The 20127-nt window shown below is 39.7% G+C and overlaps 3 protein-coding genes across 9 annotated transcripts in view; 1 reads left to right on the plus strand and 2 right to left on the minus strand.

The window, feature by feature from the left end:
• aasdhppt (aminoadipate-semialdehyde dehydrogenase-phosphopantetheinyl transferase) overlaps positions 1 to 3069 on the minus strand; it is a 49546-nt gene extending 46477 nt beyond the window's left edge. For both annotated transcript variants that reach the window (XR_007957194.1, XM_052026681.1), the window contains exon 1: positions 2786 to 3069. Coding sequence is in view for 1 of the 2 variants with exons in the window: in XM_052026681.1 (XP_051882641.1) it covers positions 2786 to 2968 (183 nt within the window). In the remaining variant the exon portion in view is untranslated. The remainder of the gene's footprint in view (positions 1 to 2785) is intronic.
• Positions 3070 to 3248: 179 nt separating this feature from the next.
• msantd4 (Myb/SANT-like DNA-binding domain containing 4 with coiled-coils) lies at positions 3249 to 13419 on the plus strand. 3 transcript variants are annotated; one of them, XM_052026130.1, is made up of 3 exons: positions 3249 to 3344; positions 5137 to 5596; positions 8418 to 13419. In XM_052026130.1, exons 2-3 carry the CDS (start codon positions 5138 to 5140, stop codon positions 9024 to 9026), a joined length of 1068 nt encoding a protein of 355 aa, XP_051882090.1. In that variant the 5' UTR covers positions 3249 to 3344; position 5137; the 3' UTR covers positions 9027 to 13419. The 3 variants fall into 3 exon arrangements, with proteins under 3 accessions (XP_051882090.1, XP_051882088.1, XP_051882089.1); XM_052026128.1 differs by having other exon boundaries at positions 3250 to 3273; XM_052026129.1 differs by lacking the exon at positions 3249 to 3344 and adding an exon at positions 3658 to 3874.
• A 4321-nt stretch (positions 13420 to 17740) lies between these two features.
• The window catches only part of LOC127575732 (glutamate receptor 4), a 169944-nt gene continuing 167557 nt past the window's right edge, over positions 17741 to 20127 (minus strand). For 3 of the 4 annotated variants that reach the window (XM_052025734.1, XM_052025732.1, XM_052025735.1), the window contains 2 exons: positions 19146 to 19280; positions 17741 to 18788 (listed from right to left, as the gene is read on the minus strand). In XM_052025734.1, coding sequence (XP_051881694.1) covers positions 18624 to 18788; positions 19146 to 19280 — 300 coding nt within the window. In that variant the 3' untranslated portion in view covers positions 17741 to 18623. Of the gene's footprint in view, positions 18789 to 19032; positions 19281 to 20127 lie in introns of all 4 variants that reach the window. The other variant, XM_052025733.1, reaches the window with a different exon arrangement.

Consider the following 20127-nt stretch of genomic DNA (forward strand, 5'->3'; position numbering starts at 1 on the left):
CATCCTTCCTTTTATAGTATTGAAAACAATGTGGACTCCAATTTTTGTTTCTTCACTCTTTCCCTTTAGGATGGTCTGCAGCTGTTCAGTGACATCCTTAACCCTGGCAACAGGGAGATAACATAATATTCTAGAGTCACATTTACAGTCACAGAAACACATGTCTTGTCTCCATAACAATCTAATCTTTTATCACTTCTGTATTATCAATTCTGACGACACCGTTGAGGACATAAGATCAGTCTTCCAGAGAGTGATCTCACAGAAAGCATCTGGCCCGGATGGTGTCCCTGGCCATGTCCTCAGATCCTGTGCAGATCAGTTGGCAGGGGTACTTACAGACATTTTTAAGCTTTCTCGGCTTCAATCTGAGGTTCCCACCTGCTTTAAGACCATTATCATCCCGGTACCTAAGAAAAACAAGGCAACGTGCCTTAATGACTACTGCCCGGTGACTCTGACATCCACCATCATGAAGTGCTTTGAGAGGCTGGTCGTGGCACACATTAACTCCAGCCTCCCAGAAAATCTCAACCCACTGCAATTTGCCTACCACTGAAACAGGTGGATGCCATCTCCCTGGCCTTACACATCTATGGAGCAACTGGACGATAAAAACACCTATGTTAGACTATTTATTGATGACAGCTCTGCCTTCAATACTATAATTCCAAGCAAACTCATCACCAAACTCCAACACCTGGGACTCAACACCTCCCTTTGCAACTGGAGCCTTGACTAACTGACCAACAGACCGCAGTCAGTAAGGATAGGCAGAAACACCTCCAGCATGATTATCCTCAACACCAGTGCCCCACAAGGCTGTGTCCTCAGCCCCCTATTCTACTCCCAATACACTCATGACCGTGTGGCCAGATGCTGCTCTAACTCCATCTACAAGTTTGCAGATGATACCACCGTAGTGGGCTGTATCTCAAATAATGATGAGTCGGAGTACAGGAAGGAGATAGAGAGCTTAGTGACATGGTGTCATGACAACCTTTCCCTCAATGTCAGCAAAACAAAAGAACTGGTCATTGACTTCAGGAAGGAGGGTGGTGCGCATGGTCCTGTCTACATCAAGGGTGCAGAGGTCAAGAGGGTTGAGAGCTTCAAGTTCCTTGGAGTGAATGTCACCAATAGCCTGTCCTGGTCCAACCACGTAGACGCCATGGCCAAGAAAGCTCACCAGTGCCTCTACTTCCTCATGAGGCTAAAGAAATTTGGCATGTCCCCTTTGACGCTCACCAACTTTTATTGATGCATCACAGATAGCATCCAATCTGGATGCATCACGGCTTGGTATAGCAACTGCTCTGCTTGGGACTGCAAGAAACTGCAGCGTTGAGGACACAGGTCTGCACATCACATGTGTCCTCAGTGCACTTTGTAATGAATTGATCTGTATGAACGGTATGCAAGACAAGTTTTTCCACTGTACCTCAGTACAAGTGACAATAATAAACCGACCTCCCCTTCGTGGACTCTGTCTATACTTCTCGCTGCCTTGGTAAAGTAGCCAGCATAAGCAAAGACCCCACCCAACTTGGATATTGCCTCTTCTCCCCTCAGGCAGAAGATACAAAACTCTGAAAGCACGTACCACCAGGCTCAAGGACAGCTTCTATCCTGCTGTTATAATACTGAACAGTTCCCTAATACAATAAGATGGACTCTTGACCTCACAATCTACCTCATTATGACCTTGCACCTTATTATCTACCTACACTGCACTTTCTCTATAGCTGTGACACTTTACTCTGCATTCTGTATTGTTTTACCTTGTGCTACCTCAATGCACTGTGTAATGAATTGATCTGTATGAATGGTATGCAAGACAAGTTTTTCCACTGTACCTCAGTACAAGTGACAATAATAAACCGATTCCAATGAAGCATTTTCAACCTGAAACATTAACTCCATTTCTCATCCTACAGATGACCTGCTGAGTATTTACAGCATTTTGTTATTTAAGATTACCAACACGTACAGCTTTTTTTTGATTTTCATCCTGTAACATTATTGTTCTCTCACGCTTCTTCCTCCCCTTCTGTGCAGCTGAGCCATTCATGGTGTCAAGGTGGAGAAACCTTTGCTGGAAATACTCCAGCATGATTGACTAAGTAAGTGTAGAAGAAAGTAAATGCTGTCTCATTTTATGGGAAATAAGGCACAAGAGGAAAAATGCTGTGTTAAATCTCAAAAGGCAGTAAAAAAAAGATTGGGGGAGGTAAACTGTGTCATTGCAAGTACAGAGATGAAACATAACTTTGGTTAGGTTCACTTTGATTCTGTTGCAGAAGGAGAAACCGGATTTGAAGCTGTTCAAAATTGCAGTATAGTTGGTAAGGGTTTGGCAGCAATACATGGAAAACAGGGCACGTTTGCAAGGTCAGATAGATTCTAGATGGAATGATTCAAGGTTGAGGAGAACACAAGTCTAGGCGATACTTTACAATGTTAGCGTGAGGACCAAGAAGTGAGGCTGCTTGGTATGCTGTTCACTGGGAGTTGGATCAAGAGAGCAGAATTGCGTCCTGTTGATAGACACAGCTGGGATCCATTAAAAACGTCCATATAGAGTATGGTTTATTTTCATAGTACAGCTATTGATAGGATACAAATATCCCTGATGGAAGTTGGTAGATTTAACTCTTGACCCCAGTTCAAACTACACCCAGGGCGTCACGTCATCCTGGAATACCGCCATCAGTGCCAGCTCGTCTCTGCCAGCCCACCCTCACAGAGACCCCGCTACCACCGGCTCCGCGGCTGTTGTAGTTACCATGGCGGCCCTGGCGTCTCTGGCGAAGACAAATTTGCCGATGCGCTCCCTCTCCTCGTCCTGCACACAGCGAGCCGACAGCAACCACTCGGAGCAGCGGGGCTGCCAGGAGCCAGAGCCGAAAGCCCAGCGTACCCGCTCCATCTTCGAGCTGAGCCACGCCGCCTCCCTACACAATCTCATGCCCCTTAGGCATAGGACCTCGCTGAGAGGAGAAGCCAGCCATTGCCCGGTAACCCCGCAACCTGCTCCAGCACCGCTCCGGGTTCACCCTCCGACCTTTGTTCCGGAAGGCTCGGTGACTGGAAAGCTGACCAATGAGGCAACGGAGGTGGGCTCTAGAGTGGGACAAAACGTCGTGTGATTGACGGAGAAGAGCATCCAATTGGGGCCGGGAAGGGGGTTAGCGTGCAATGAGTATGGTCAGGTTCACTTCCGTTGTTATGTTCTTTGTATTGGGAACGTGGACGCCACCGTCATCCCCTCAGGTTTACTTTGAACATCTTGTAGTTTAGGCACCATCTGTCTCTTTTGTGTACATTGGATTGATTGTGTGCAGGTTTAAACAGTTTCCATTTATCTTCTCTTTGGACTTGCCTTGAGGAAGTTCAGAGATTTCACCTATTGTGCTGCTTTAATGGCATTGTGGCCTGTTGCGCTTGTTAAGTTCTGAAGCATGAGACGTTGTCTTTGGAGTTGATTTTTGGTGTCTTTATTCATTTAACTGTTAAATTCTGAATGTTCCAGGGCAAATGTGAGTGGGAATTGCAGCTTTCTGTCAAATACAAGAGTTGCTCATAAATGATCTGAAAGAGAATGATAGATTATTACTTGAGAGCCATTTTTTCCCATGAGTTGTAGGTTGGATCATTTAACATTTGCATTTCAATCGTTGAACTCCTTGAGTGAAATAATAAAATAAGATGCTCAGAGAGAAAAGTTAATGCTTGAGATTCATGTCATTTTATTAAAACTGAGTGAGTTTATTCAATTGAGTTTAGGGATCTGAAAGGAAATTGAAGGTTATAGGGAACTGGTGCAGAAGAGGAGACGAGGCCTGGGGCACATCAGCCAGGATTGTATTAAATGGTGAGGCAAGCTTGAGGGGCTGATTGGCCTACACCTGGTCCTATGTTCTTATGGGAGTGAAAAGAGGAAATTAGAACATGTATACCATGTTTCACAACTTCGGGCTGTTCCTATAATTCAGAGGCAAATAGGGAGTAATGTGATATTGAATCATTCGCATTCAATCAAGAGGAGAGGGAAGGCTTCTGTGGGTGCCTAAACAGATCTCATTTATGACAGTACAGTATTGCTTAATTTATACAACCACACTGGATTATGCACACAGGTTCCCTACAATAAGATTTTAACCCACGTTCTTGGCTCAATTGAAGGCACTCCTGGTTCCATTTCAAAAGAGTGACTTCAAGATTAGAAATCTAGGAAATGGAGCACATAATCAATGCTAAGATTTTTAGGAACTCGATATACAAAAACCACTAGGCAGTGCATACATCATATAAAAACCCTTTGTTCTCCATTTTGCTATAACTACAAGGCATCTCGCCTTAATAGCATTCGTAACACAATAAGCTCCTAATCAGAGCACTAGTAGCTTTTGGCACTGTCTGGTTTTGTGATTATAAGGAATGCTAACCTTCTTACAGTGTTTTTTGAATTTGCTTTGATAGGGCAACCCTAAAATACCTCCACAAGTAAACTCAAACTGTATCACCTCATTGTTTGTTTAATTCTAAGGAGTAAGGCAATACCCACATTGGCCAAACAAAGGCAGTCTTATTGTCATCAGTTTTTGGCTTGTGCTTCCATCATTCTTCTTCATGTGCTCAGTCTGAAGCAAATACTGTTCAATCATGAGTTAATCTGGCATCTGGGTTGGTCCCAGATGCTTACCATTGAGGCTGCAGTTATTCGATGAGGAAGGGATGAGTTGCCGCATTGAATAGAAATAGAGTGTGCTGAAGTACACAACAGCAATTATTCATTATCTGTTAATATAACACAGGAGATGTCAAACCTTGAGGTGCAAGAAAGTATCTTTTGGTATTAAAGTTGAGCTTGTAGTCATGCAGGTTGCCCAGGACATGGAGCTTCTGACTCTTTGTCTCAGCACCTGGATGCAATGCTTCTGGCCAGGGAAATGACAGGATAGCAGGAAAGACTTATTGATGCTCACAATTTCATAAAGTTGATTAATGTTCATAAAACTGCATTTCTGCATTTGTGAGCTCGTTTCAGTTGCACAGTTCTTCTAATGCAATACATAGATTTAAAATAGTAATTTGTCCAAAGAAATCACCACGTTTTTTTAAAAATATTTTTAGAATGAAACAGTTCAAGAGGAAGAGGAAAAGCAATTTTACATTGAAAGAAACGGAAATCTTACTGAAGGAAGTGAAAGATAAAAAAGATATAATATATACACAGCAACATGATGCAGTAACCAATGAGTTAAAATGGATGGCTTGGAAGGAAATAGCAGAAAAAGTCAGTGCTGCAAGTTGCAGTGAACAACGTACTGCATATGAAGTAAAGAAGAAATATACTGACTTAAAGTGTTATTTGAAGAAAAGAGGGGAATGCTTAGACAGGATGGAAGCAATAATGACTGAGTGTAGCCCTACTTCACTACATTGTTTTAACCACAATGTTTTCAATGGTGGAACATCTTGTCATTTTGAAGATTCTTTATCGGTCAACGAACCCAATAGATCTCTTTGTGTAATTAAAGTAGAAGGTGCAGACGATGTAGAAGAGGAAGAACAGGACCCACAAAATACAGAGGTTTGTCCATTACTTATTAAAACATGATCTAAGAGAGGATGTGAAGGGTTTGGTTTCTGACAAATGTGCAATCTGGAATTTTATTGCAAAGAACCATTTATAGAACATCTCAGTAATTCAAAGATTTGAACACAATTGAAATTACATTAATTTAGTAACATAAAAGTGGGGGTCCATTGCAGAACTGTCCATGTGCTCATCAACAGGAAGTGCGACGATGTTAACCAGAAGTATGTGTGCAGTTATCCATTGTACCTGTGACCATGTGGGTTTCTTCTGGGTGCTTTGATTTCTTCTTGGGTCCCAAGGACAAGAATAGGTGCTCGATGGACAGTATTGACTGGGTGGACTGAAGAGCCTGTTTCCATGCTATAACTCCCTGATTCTATGGCGATGAATAGCAGGCTGTGCTTCCATAAGTTGCTACAAGTTTACATTTTGAATTCTAAGCATATAATGCCAAATACAACTGCTGTAACCAAATTAGAAAGCATTATAAAATATTAATATTCCATTTTTAAGATTGGCATTGTTTAAAATTTCATATTTCACACATGTACATGCTATAAACATTTAAATGCAGTAACTTAAAATATTGGTCTTCAAAGTGGAGACCTGACTCTTGGGTGGTCACCACGTCTACTTCTTTAAATGCTGGCACACAAACTGGAGAACATGTTATTATTGGCTTGTTCGGGTGAACGATTTGGTTAAAGTGAATTGTCTGAAAAAGTGTCTGAAAACTACTGACTAAATGACTTCTTTAAAAAAAACATTTCTGGATGATGCTGGCAAGGACAACATTTATTGTCCATAGAGAAACAAAGGACTGTAGATGCTGGAATCTAGATGAAAAACACTATGGTGCTGGAGGAACTCAGCATCCGTGGAGAAAAACAGGCAGTCAACGTTTTGGGTCAGGGCCCTTCTTCAGGACTGAAGATAGGAAAAGGTGAAGTGCAATATATAGGGGGGAGAAACAGCAGAGATTGGTGGACAAAAGAGGGGAGGCGGGGTGGGCACAGGTGGTGATAGGTAGATGGAGGAGGGGAGAGTAGATCCACCAGGGGATGGGTCAAAGGTATGGAGGCAGGCGCCCCATGGGGGGGGAGGGGAGGAGAGGGGATAAAAAAGGCAAGGAGAAAAGAGAGGCTAGGAAAGGGAAGAAGAGGCATGGTGGGGGGGAGGTGTTTGGTTTACTTAAAGTGGGAGAATTCAATGTTCATGCCATTAGGCTGCAAGGTCCCAAGACGGAAAATGAGGTGCTGTTCCTCCAGTTTGCGTTTGGAGACCAAACACAGACTGGGTGACCATTTTGTAGAACACCTGCGCTCCGTCCGTAACCATGATCTGCATCTCCCCGTTTCCAGTCATTTCAACTCCCCCTCCCACTCCATCACTGATTATGTCAGTCCTCGGCCTTCTTCACTGCCAGGAGAAGTCCGAACACAAACTGGAGAAGTCCAAACACAAAGGTATGGAGGCCTTCATACTTTTGACCCATCCCCCGGTGGATCTGCTCTCCCCTCCTCCCCCACATCTGCCTTTCACTATCTTACCTGCATCTACCTATCACCACCTGTGCCCACCGTGCCTCCCCTCTTTTGTCCACCTATCACTGGTCTGTTTCTCCCCACTATGTATTGGGCTTCCCCTTTTCCTATCTTCAATCCTGAACTGAAACGTTGATGTTCTGTCTCCACAGATGCTGCTTAGCCTGTTGAGTTCCTCCAGCATCTTGATGTTTTTTCATTTATTGTCCATCATTAATTATCCTTGAGAGGATGCTCGTAAGCTGCTGCCTTGAACCACTGCAGGCATGTTGGTGAAAGTACTCTCACAGTGCCACTGGGTAGTAGGTTCCAGGATTCCGATCCAGTGTTGATGAAGAAATGGCAACATATTTCACAATCGTGATGGGATGCATATTGGAGGAAAGGCTGCAGGTTCTTGGTGTTAGACTTTCCCCCTCCCACCTTTAAAGCTTTGCCCTCCAGTATTTGATATTTCCACCTTGGGGAAAATATCTACCCTACACATGCCTCCTATAATTTCACATACTTCTATCAGGTCACCCCCTCACCCTCTGACACTCCAGAGAAAACAATTCAAATTTGCCCAACCTCTCCTTATAACTAATACTGTCAAATCTAGCCAACATCCTGGTGAACCTCTTCTGCACCCTCTCCAAACCCTCCACATCCTTCCTGTAATGCATCAACCAGAACTGCACACGATATTCCAAATGTGGCCTAACCAAAGTTATATACTCAACACCTTGACCAATGAACGCAAGTATGACATATGCCTTCTTTACCCCCTATCTACTTCACTGTCAGGGAGCTGTGGACTTACACCCCAAGATCCTTCTGTACATTAATACTGCTAAGGATCCTGCCATATATTGTATACTTTCCTCTTACATTTGACTTGCCAAAGTGCAACACCTCAGACTTGTCCAGATGAAACTCCATCTGCCATTTCTCTGCTCACGTTTCCAACAGGTCTATATCCAACTGAATCCTTCTGCAACCTTCTTCACAATCCACAACTCCACCAATGTTTTACTTATCGGCCCAGCCACGTTTTCATCAAATCTACCACAAACAACAGTGGTCATAGCACTGATCCTTACAGAAAACCACTTGTCTCAGACCTCCAGTAAGAATCACACCCCTCCACCACAACTCTCTGTCTTCTGTGGCCAAGCCAATTTTGAATCTAATCTACCAAATCTCCATGGATCTCATGTGCCTTAATCTTCTGGATCAGCCTACCATATATATTTTTAAAAAGCAATTATGTTCTTGGTTTTTTTCAGATTAGAAACATGGAAGATGAATCTGGTATCATCGCGAGTTCAATTCCTACTATTCAGAGATTGGAAGAAACTGAGAACCTTTCTGAAGTGGAGGGGCATTCTTCACACTCTGATCAACCTACAGCATGGAATTGCAATACAGATGCACTTTTCTTTATAGAGAAACAGAGGTTAGAATTGGAGAAACAGCGCGTGGCCCTAGAATCTGAAAGACTGCAGGTAGAGAAAGAGCGTTTGCAAATTGAAAAGGAAAAGTTGCGATATCTGGATATTGCGAATGAAAGGCTGCAGTTGGAAAAAGTTCGATTGCAGCTAGAGAAAGAGCGTTTGCATGTCAAGAGAGAGAAATTGAAACTATTAACCATGCAGGCCAATAAGTTACCACTGGAGAAGGAATGTAACTCACTGACTGAAAATACAACTTTAAAGCCCATGGATATTGAAGCAGAAAAGTTGAAATTGGAAAGAGAACGAATACAGCTAAAAAAAGAAAGACTACAGTTCTTGAATATTGAGTCTGAAAAGCTGCAGATAGAGAAAGAGCGTCTGCAAATTGAAAGAGAACACTTGCAGTTGCAAAAACATTGCCAAAAAAGTAATTCCATTTAATTATCGGCATATTATTTTTAAAAGCTAAGTCTAATCTAAATTGAATTGTCCATCATATTAAAGTTTTTTTGCAGTATGCTAATAGAAAGCTTAATACAAATGCCATCCCACAGTCCATCTTTATCTGTACATTTACGGAGAATTCTTATGGATTTGGTTACAAATTTTATCTCTAATTTCATGATCCCTTCCAGGCAGACTAAACCTTAACATTAACTTTCAAGTTCAAATTATTTAACATGCAGCAATAGCACACAATATAAAATGTTAATTTTGGATTTGAATTTTGATTTCATTTGCTTAAATTGTACTGACATATGAATTGATGTTTAATGGAAGGATCCTTTTAGTCTAGTAATTTTTTTCTTATAATCAATCTCCAAAAGACATGTTGGTCTTGACATTAACAACTCTTCAAAGGAATTGCAATCAAGTTGTCTGTACACTGATTATTTATTTTACACTAACTCTAAGACCTATATATTTTGGCTTTCACATAGGTTTTTATTGATCGATCTAAGCTTTTGAGTTAGTCTCTGAAATTATACCTCTAGCAACTGCTGGCCATGTCTACAAGGAGTGCAAGAGACAATGTACCATAAACATGTGAAATATTTTTTATGGTAGCCTCTATGTCATTACTCCCTTTAGACCTTATTGTAACAGTGAGCTTTTATTACATTCAACTATATTGTCCTGATTTCTTCAAATGAAATCAAGTAATTGGGAATTCTGACATTTTATGTGTGCTTGCAATATTCAAACACAATTCTGCTGATACAGTTCAACTGCTTTTAGAGAAATTCCAGTCTCATCTGCCCTGATTGGATTCGATCTCAGGGCATGGAAATGAAAAAAATGTAAAGCTACACCGTGTTAGCTAATTCCTGACACTACATGGTATGACAAGAGCAACACAGAAAATCTGTTTTTGTTGCCAATCCAGCCAAATGAGGTTGGAAAATTTAGATTTGATGTTTCAATTACTAGTAAGTCCTCTAGTGCGTGAACTGATATTATCACTGTTCTTAAGCTGTGATAACTAAGTAATCCCATTGTTTTAAAAAAGAAACAACAGGGGCATGGTAACTCGGAGTTAGGAAGAGAAAAATCTGGATAGAATTCATGTTATGTCATTTCCATTAGAAAGTATGTTTTTCATGTGACTGCAACTTTACAATTAGTACAAACTACTTCTACCTCTAGTTTTGACATTTACCTCTATTTAGATGGAAGTTAAACTATTTTAAAAAAACTTTTAGTTTATGGTATGAGTATCATTGTATTTCATTTACTACATGCTAGTTCATTTGGTTAATTCATTGTTGGTAGGTTACAAGTTTTAACGTATTATATTTGCACAGTACATGGAAGATCAAAGCTGCATATTATTAGAAAGTTTGCACTGTGCTTTTGGTAAATTGAGGCACTGTGATAAATAGTGACTGTGATAAATAATAAACTACTGACCTCTTCTATTATAATTCACTTGTTTAAATTAGAATCTACTGTTCAGAATAACAGAACTAGTTCTGGAAGTTTTCTTGATTTTAGATTTCAAGTGCTGGCTTCAAATAAATTGTTCAGTGTTAACAATTTTCATCCAGTACCTTGGTTAAATTTTCTGGAAGGAGGCAAGTTTGTAAGTAGAATTAGTGATGATGATATCTGTATCCTCCCAATTTATAAGCCGAAGCAAGAAATTCAATGATCTAGTTTTTGCTGATCTGTAATAGAAATTTTTGTTCTATCTGAATAGTATTTGAAAAAAATAACTAATGAGATAACAAGATATGGATAATGTGCCTAGTTTTAGGAATACTGTGAATTAAATTGAACTACTAGTCCCCTGCATGTATACCTTCTGATCCAAATAAGAAAGTCAGGAAAATATCAGAGGTTCTTTTTGGGTACCAAAGGGAGAACTAAGGTAACAACTTAGTCTGATGTATCAATAAATATGCACTAATGTTTGACTGCTGACAAGTGGATAAAATTTCATCCTTTTTACTTGTACTAAATGGGCAAAATAGCATTGGCAGTATATTTTAAAAATGTATGAATATTGCTGCATTGCATGTTTAGTGCGAGCAACCAAGGACAAATTTTTAGACCAAATAGTTCAAAATCAAGTGTTTCCAAATACCTTTCATGTCACTTGTAATATGTGGAAATAGGTTGTATAAATCAAGATGGTTAATTAGTTTATACAATGACAACATTTGAGACACTACAGTGTCCTTCAGTTTTCTTCAGTTGAGAAGGAAAGAATATTTGTCAGGGTCCTCTGCCCTCGTTGCTCCTCAGTAAAATGCTATTGCCCACATTACTGAATCACATAAAATTGCATCTTGTAAAGCTGTTCACTGAGTACAGAACTTGGTTTCATTTCACTGCTCAGTTTCTTATGCGACAATTGACCACTGCAGTGAAGTATTGCATTGTTGGGCTAAACAATGGATCAAACAACCTGAGGACCTAAGGGTATGTTTGGACTTCCAGTAGAAAAGGTAAACTGCTTCAGGAAAAAGATAATTAGCACACTTTTAACTTATTATACTGACGGACCTATGCGCTCATTTTGCTTTTTAGGTACAACTTACTTTAAACTACAAACAAGTGACTATGGTGGTGACTGTGGCCTTGATTTTATGCTTGGAACTGACAAGTTTTATTACCTGAGTAAAATACCAACTAAATGATTGAATATAATTTTCTATCAATGGTCTTTGTAAAGGCCCAAAAGATACCCAGTAGGCCACTAATGCTGAAACTCAGGCAGTTCTATAAGTGGTTATAGTACTAGTTTTAATTGTTCAAGTTCTGTGAGTTTGCAGATTTGGAAAGGGCTATTGTCTTGTCACAATGTTATCCGATTGGTGAATAAATCCTTGACTCTGAGGGACTGCTAAAGAAGAATATTATAATGTTTGAGCATAATCAGATTCATTTTTGATCAATTCAACACCTTCAAATGACTTTTTTGTTACTTGTTTCTAGAGTGGCATATTGGCGCAGCTAGTCAAGTGGCTGCTTCACAGCTCCAACAACCTGGGTTAAAGCTGTGTTGATTTCCTAAAATGGATCAAATAATTTGATTATAAGATTAAATATCTGAATTTTACATATGGTCCCAGATCATCACCTAAACGGTTTCTGAATACTCCCAGCCAAAGGGCTGGTCTAGTGGTGCATGAAGCTATAAAGACCAAAAAATACCCTTCAGGTTAAATTCTCATTTTGTGCTATTAATTGGATTAGTAGTTGGGTCATTATTTTGACTTCATCGCTCGAGAAATGGAACTGTGACTGATTTGTTTCCTGGTTGCTGTTTGAAGTCCCCTGCTATGAAATGTTAGTGGCTGTTCACATTTATATCTCTATAGTCAGAATACCTTTGCAGGTAGGCTGAAATGTTAGGAGTATGTACTGACTGAGGTGCCATTTGCTTCCAAGATCTGCAGATCCTAGTTACAATCTGGATGGGGAAGGGGTAAAAAATATTGGGCTGGATTGTATTGACTTTTGCCAACAGTTCCAATTAGAAATGCTAGTTTTAAGTTGTTGCAGCTTAGACTTCAGTGCATGTGCTGTCAAGTGTGGAAGTCTCTAGATGTGGGAGGCAAAGGGGAAGATAAAGCAAAAAAAAATTAAGAGTAACTTAAGTTTTACTGCTGATAAAGTGCCAGCTCCAGCTTTGCTGTTTGTCTCAGGCGTGTTGGGGGCTTGACCTCCTTACTGAGGCCCACCTGTCGTGACTATGCCACTGGAATCTAGTATGCAGGCAGACAGTGGAATATTTCTCTGTATTCAGCCAAGGTACACGAAAGTGAAGGCTGACTACAGGCACTAGTTCTGGGTGGGGCACTGGACCAGGGTGATTTGGCCCATTATAGATATTCTAAAGTTAGATAAATTTAAAACAAAATTTATATATTAATTAAATGTCTACTTTTTAATTCTCATAAAAAAAATTTACGAAAAGCAATGTCAAATTTCATTATTTTGTATCAATTTTTTTTCCTGTAGACATCAATATTTGGCCCAACAATACTGCACTGGTTGGTAGTTTTGACACTGAGCGGTGGAGCCTGCTATCAGTTTATACAGGAAATGTTCTTTTATGATCTCCTTAGCTAACTAAGTCATCTAGATACTTCTGTGTCACATGACTGTTATCCATAAGGTAAATATTTATGTAAAGGAAAAATATTCCTGTTGGCTAGCTTACCAAAAATAAAGCTGGTATTTTCTAAGAAAAAGGTTTCTGTGAAAAATGTGCTTTGAATGTGTTTCTTATTAAAGTGATTCTATAACTGTGAGAACACAACATTTGGAAATTTGGTTGTGACCAGTGGTAAACTTTGTAATACTGAAACCAAAATAAAAGGAATTTTCAACCAACTCTTCCTTGGAGCTATGGTTTTTGTTTGCATGGAGATTGTTGTTAAACTAATATTGTCTGGTTAGTGCTGTACCTTGCTTTTTGAATTAGGAATAGTTGTCAAAGTTATTTTATATTGAAATTCCTATCAGAATATATACAAAATTCCCATGATGGGGAAACCTACTCAAAGCATTAATTTAAACAAAAAACAAATCAACCTGTATGAGAATCTGAATTAAATTTTCTACATCAAAGTTTCAGTAGTAATATTGCAACATCTCTCCAGACTTCCCGGTCAGAAATGAGGATCAATTGAAGAGAGATGAATATTTCAACACTGGAAACAAAGTAATTGGTTTATTCCTAAAGCCTGAAATTTTGCAAGGTATTAAGCAATTTTTTTTTCGTTTCTCAACACATCATTTTGTGTATTTGTATTAATTGTTTTTTTTAATGAAGTGAGAGGGTTTAGCTATAATATTAAAAACAAATCATTGGGATTATTATTTGACTTAATAAAGGTGATCAATGAAAAGTTAATCTTAGTAAAAAGGAATTTAAAAACTGGCTGGCTGTTGGTTTTAATTAGCTGAAAATCTATTTGATGACTATATCTATAAATTCAGTTTGCAGTGTAAAAATAACTTGCTAGATAGTTGAACAAAAACTTTGGTTATCGTTGGTACCTTCACCCTTTCATCGACGCCTAGATCAATCTCTTGAAGGAAAAAGAGATCCATTAATGAGTAGGGCTTGTGGCCGAGTTTCTTGCGACCTGTAATAATTAGTGAGCGTGTGACTTTCACTCTTAGCTGAATTTTGCTTTGTGAATGTGTGCCATGGCAATAACTAGTGTAGTTAGTCCTGACTCTGCACATGCCGGGATAATGAAGTAAGAGCACCAATTTTACATGCCTCTGCCAGAATGTCACCAGGGCATTTCTCAAATTATAGAAGTAGGCCATTGATTCCCATTGATTCTATGCTGACACTCAGCAGTCTCATTCCCCTATTTATTATGTAACCTATTATCTCTCATGTGCCCAACAACTTCCCCTTATTTTCCATGCAATTATCTATATACGAGTACTGTTGCCAATTAATCTACCAACCAACGTGTCTTTGGAGACAGACTACAGGTGCCGCAGTCTGGAGCAAAAGAACAAGCTGCTGGAGGAACTCACCAGGTTAGGCAGCATCTGTAGTTGGAAATGGATGGTCGACATTTTGGGTGAAGACCCTTCATCTGGACTGAAAGGCATAGAGGAGAGATAGCCAGTATAAAGACACGAGGGGGAGGGATCCAGGTGAGGGGGGATTGATTAACAGATAGAGTCAGATGGGGGAGGGAAGGGAAGGCTGGAGATAGTGATGGAAGCTGGGAGATGATAGGTGGAGGCAATAAAAGACTTCAGATAATGGAATCTGATAAGAGGAACCAAATAAGGGAGAGCAGATGGGAACTGTGGGGGGGAGGGGATAGGGAACCCACTGGGGTGAGTGTGTGGGGAGATAGGCAGATGGAGTCAGGTGGGGGAGAGAAGGGTGCTGGAGATGTCTTTGGAATGTGGAAGAAAACAAGCAACCCAGTCCAGGAATAATGTGCAATCTCCACACAGACAACAGCCAACTTCAAAGTACATTATTGAGTCCCAATTGATGTACATCTTTTGTACCCTTCTGGTCCAAACTAAGGTTTATTAAATTCTAGTCAAGAATGATCTTAAACACAAACCATTCTAATGCATCTTCCAGTGACTTGGTCATGTCCATGGTTTGCTTTTGAGCATCTCTGCTATGAGTATACTGGAATGGACAGTGTGATCTAAGTGAACGGGTCCACAACAGACTGGGTGTCAGTGCTGACAGATATCACACAAGGCTTTTCTCACTGCACCTCACCTCCAAGAAGTCTCCTGCTGGAATGGAGCTAATCTAGAGCAAATAGGAAACTATTCAACCTATGTCATCTCCACTCCAGAACCAAAGTCACCCTAACATTAGTAATGTAGTACTTAGATGATGCTTGCATATCTTCAAATTAAGTGGCCAATTTCCAAGTCATTACTGACACATTCACTGAAACCATACGAGAGATTGGGCCTTGCGCTCAACGTTAGCAAGGCACTGGCCTTCAAATCAACGTGAACAGCAATGCCATCCAACAATAAAGATCAATAATGTGCTATTGGAAAATATGGAATGCTTCCACATCTCAGGACCATCTCTCAACAGGGGTAGATAATTGAGAATTAATTTCAAGTCACCTTCAGTGTACCAGTATAGATTTTGGTCATCACAAGAAAAGAGACTTTGAAGATCAAATCTTCTACAAAGCGCAAGCTCTACTGGGCGGCAGTAGGTACCTCAAAGTACAGGAGAGATACCCAGCAATTCTGTCCTGCAATATCCTCTGAATCCTTTGGTAGGATAAGGAAACTAACATCAGTGTCACTGAGGTCATTATTACTCGGTTAGTTCTGATGAGTAAGCCATAGTATTTGCACAACCATCACCAGACTCCTGAAGCAGACATTCTGTTCTGTCTCCAGGTGGACACCGGATGTTCCTAAAGTCTCCTTGTAAAACTATAAAGTCCCCACAGACTTATCAGTGTCCCTGGCTCACAAAAGCACAAAATGAGGAACATTTGGGATGGCATCAAGAACCTCAAAACCATTTGTCACATGCTGAGCATAAATGGTGGAAGGAACGTACCACCTTCTAAACTATCCAGCCGTCTGAGTCAAGCAACTCCTGCCTATCCTCTGGTAAAATCTGCAGATCCCACACTGACTGCACCAGCCAGCTCGGAACCCGCAAAGCAGAAGTGAAAGAAGTTTATCCTCACTCTCAAGGGGATGCCTAAGAAGAAGAGCATTCGAACTTTAACCTTTCCACCTTTCAGTGTACTCCTCCTGTTTACTGTGTTGATCACTTTCATTCTCAACAACAGTACTTAACCAATATTTACTTTAGTATTTTTACAATAAAAATGTTACAAGTGAAAATGTTACAGTATTATTAGCTCTGTTGATTCCTGGTCCTGATAAGTTTGTGTGAAAACAGAAATGCGACTCAATTTTGTTTAAAAACTCGTCATCCTTACAACTACTGAAAAACAACTCATTAGTTTAGAATTTCAGAGTACAGGGGGTCCCCAGGTTACAGAAGGCCTGAATTACAAAAATCTGACTCTATGCAAATTCTCCCAGACACTGCCCTCAGGAATAGTACTCGAATATCCTCACCAGGAAACAATGCAGGAATCACCCATAGGAAAAGCCAATGCCTTCTCCAAACTCTCCTTCAGCTAAGAACACGTTACAAACCCCGAGCCACCGTCTCATTAGTGCACACTTTCTTTTATTAAACTGCCAATAGTTTTCTTGCTGATTAGCAGATCAGCTACTCCCCACACCCCCCTCCCCCCATTGCTCTCTCTCCACCTGGGCTGCATTCAGACAAATATTTGTGTCACAGTTCACTTGCTACTAACAACTCCCATCACCTACCCTGTTCTTCCTCAGTCTACTCTTTGCAAATCAATCCCCAAGGGCTGTTGATGCTGAAGATTTTGGGGGAAATTTTTTGTTTCTGACTTATGGAAAATTCAGTTTACAGACAATTTTCGGGAATGGAACCCTTATGTAACCCGGGGACCCACTGCACTGTAAAGCTTTGATAATCCAACGGTTTCAAAACCTCAATGGTTCATCATCAGGCTCACCAGGTGCTATTTGCCGCACTGCTTTACTACTCACCAGGATGGTTCCTGCGCTCCCTTTCACACACCTGGACCCTGGTTCACGTTCTCTCTTCCGTCTCACCAGGTTCCCACGCCGTCTTTTGACTCACCTCCAACTCCCTTGGTTTTCATGCTCCCTTGAAACTCACCTGGTTCTGTTTCCCATGCTCCCTTGAGATTTACAGGGTTCACTGAAACAGTTATTATTCTACTGTATAAAATCTTTGAAATAATCATTGCTTTTCAAAAGCTTCATTACAAATCATAAATCCCTGCAGCTCAGAGCAAGGCCATTCATTCCACTTGCTTGTGTCAATCGTTCGAAAGAGCAATTTTGCTCTTTTCCCCATTGTCATGCAATTCCCTCACCATCATAAATTTATTCAAGTACCTTTTGAAAGTCTCTGATGAATTTGATTCCATAACTGTTGCAGGTAGTGGATTCCAAACAATCATGTATTCACACTAAGGTCATGGAATGTGCAAATATGAAGTAGAATACTCCATATATACTAACATTCTGATATGCAAATAAATATAAGAATTATTCAGTTTTATTCATTTTAGTGGGTACAAAAACACAATTTATTACACAGTACAATATTTTGTTTTGACTATACATTGTAGACTGAGGTGTAAACTAACATTCCCTTTCAAGTTAGACATATGGCAGTTTGAATTATGCAATATTTGTAGTGAATGAAATGGAAACATCAAACAAGAAGACAATGTGTTTTCTTCATTACAAAATTATTTTTATACGTTAATAAGATGTGGCATTATTTCTCTATATTGCAACAGAATCTTCCCTAAATGGTTAAAAAAAGATTTTTATTTCCACTACTGAATTTTTTCTCATTAACATACTTTCATTAAAAAGCAAGCATTTTGTTTTGTTCCTTTCAAAAAAAACTTCCTTTTTTAAAGAAAAAAATAACATTTGCAGTAAAATTTTCACAAATTTTACATATTTATTATTTCCCTCCATGGTTCCATGGTTTGTTTTCCAAGATAAGTGGTTCACTCCCCTTTACTCTATGGATATTCTGAAATTTAGACACAGGCTAATATGTTCATTAATTGCTATTTTCATAATGTGTCTCAAGACAAAAGCCAAGTGTGATTTCTTCTAGCAATGGGTCCTTCACATCTGGATTTCTACTGGTAATGATTTTGTTTCCTTATTGGCATGTATTTCTTCACATTTTTAGTTTCCTTGTTCTGCAACCTTGATGGAATTTTCCTGATGTCAGGTCAGAGTTGGGCTGTTTTAACCATAGCTCATGCACACTTTTTCCTGATAGTAATCAGTTTCAAGCAAGTTCTCTCCCACCCTGCTTTTTTTGCCTTCACTTTAAGTGAGGATCCTTGCAATGTTGTCACAATCTGTGCTGCTTTCGCGTTAGTCACAGAGACTGTTGTCTGTAATTTTTTTTTAAGGCACTCAAATAGTATTTGGTTTTTATGGTAGATCTGATGCTACTATGGCCAATCCTGGGTTCTGTCTAATGGTAGGAACAGTGTGCACAGCCTTTGAGCAGTCTGGAGTCAATACACGGCCATTTTCTCCGACACTTCCAGTTATGGATAATCTGGCTTTGTTTCTCATAGCTTCTGAAAAGGTTAGCTGAATTTAAAAGAAAAAAATACTATTAGTGAATGATCTTATTCTGATAAAAGCAACAACAAAACACAGTAAACACCGAAAAGTCATTCTTAGCTAGGAAATAAGCAGGTGAACACTGTAACATCCTCTTAAGTATTTCTTTTATGACCATAGCTCAATATGTAAGCAAGCAGTACCACTAGACACCATACCACAACACTTCATTACAAATGCACCACCCACTTTATTAGGCCCTAAATCCTACCCCTAAATTTTAACACTTTCGGTTCCATATACGTTGTAACCTTCTCTATATGTTGCTAAATTCTGGGTATTCTGCGAGGAAGTTGGATTAAAATTCTGTGTACTCTTTGCCACCTTCATTCTCTTCGCCTCTGCCCTGGACTTGTAACAGAATTCTACCAAAGCCACCAGCATTGCCAAACCAAGGCCTCCAACTAGAATATAGAAGACTCCAGCTACGTTGCTAAGGCTCAAAGCGCTCGTCTTGTCCTAAGGACAAAAAAAAGGCAAATTAATTAGATTTCTGTACAGAGTGTTCATGTAACAAGGATAGGACAATACAGAACTAATACTACAATCTATACTTAAAGTAATCAATTCCTTGAACAAACTGATTAAGTGACTAGCTTTAACTAAAGTGTTTCTATTATTTTACATTCATAAATATAGACCTAAGAACATAATCCGATATAAATCATGTCCCTAATGAAGATATTAAAATGTAGACATTCCTTTAGCTCTTTGAAACTCTGTCCTTTGAAATTTCACGTAAGAGTGTGTTGGTGAACAATGGAGACAAAATAAGAATATTAATATGTAAATATATTTTTTTAAGTGCAGCAAGTAGGTAAAAAAAATTTGTGTATTTTTCAAGTGTGGGTCTGAATATGTTGAATGACATGTTGCATTTTTTGGGTTTATTGTTACTAAAGTGTACTGGAAACAGAAAGGTGGACAAAAGAAGTTGGTAAAACAAAGTTGGGGAAAAATTTGGCTAATTGAGATACCATTTGTTTTCTGGAAGATCCTTCAATGCAGGATATTAATGTTGTGTTGAAGGTAGCCATTTTAACCTGTCCAAAAATTTTTTTGAGAATTTTCGCCTCTACTGTCTGGTAATTGGATTGCTGGCTGCTTGTAAAGTTTGTCTGATTTTCCACCAGTCATTTCCATCAGATTACCATCAAAGGTTTTCTGACACATTGGTGTGATCTGTTGGGCTGAACTGACTACAGTATGGCTGCCACTTGCAGATAAATAAGTCCTGCACTTATGGAGTTTTGCCTTCAACTGGAGACAAGTTGAGTGATGGTTGCCAGCACACCAGCCTTGGAAG

This window comes from Pristis pectinata, chromosome 11, assembly GCF_009764475.1.
Source record: "Pristis pectinata isolate sPriPec2 chromosome 11, sPriPec2.1.pri, whole genome shotgun sequence".
NCBI lineage: Eukaryota > Metazoa > Chordata > Chondrichthyes > Rhinopristiformes > Pristidae > Pristis > Pristis pectinata.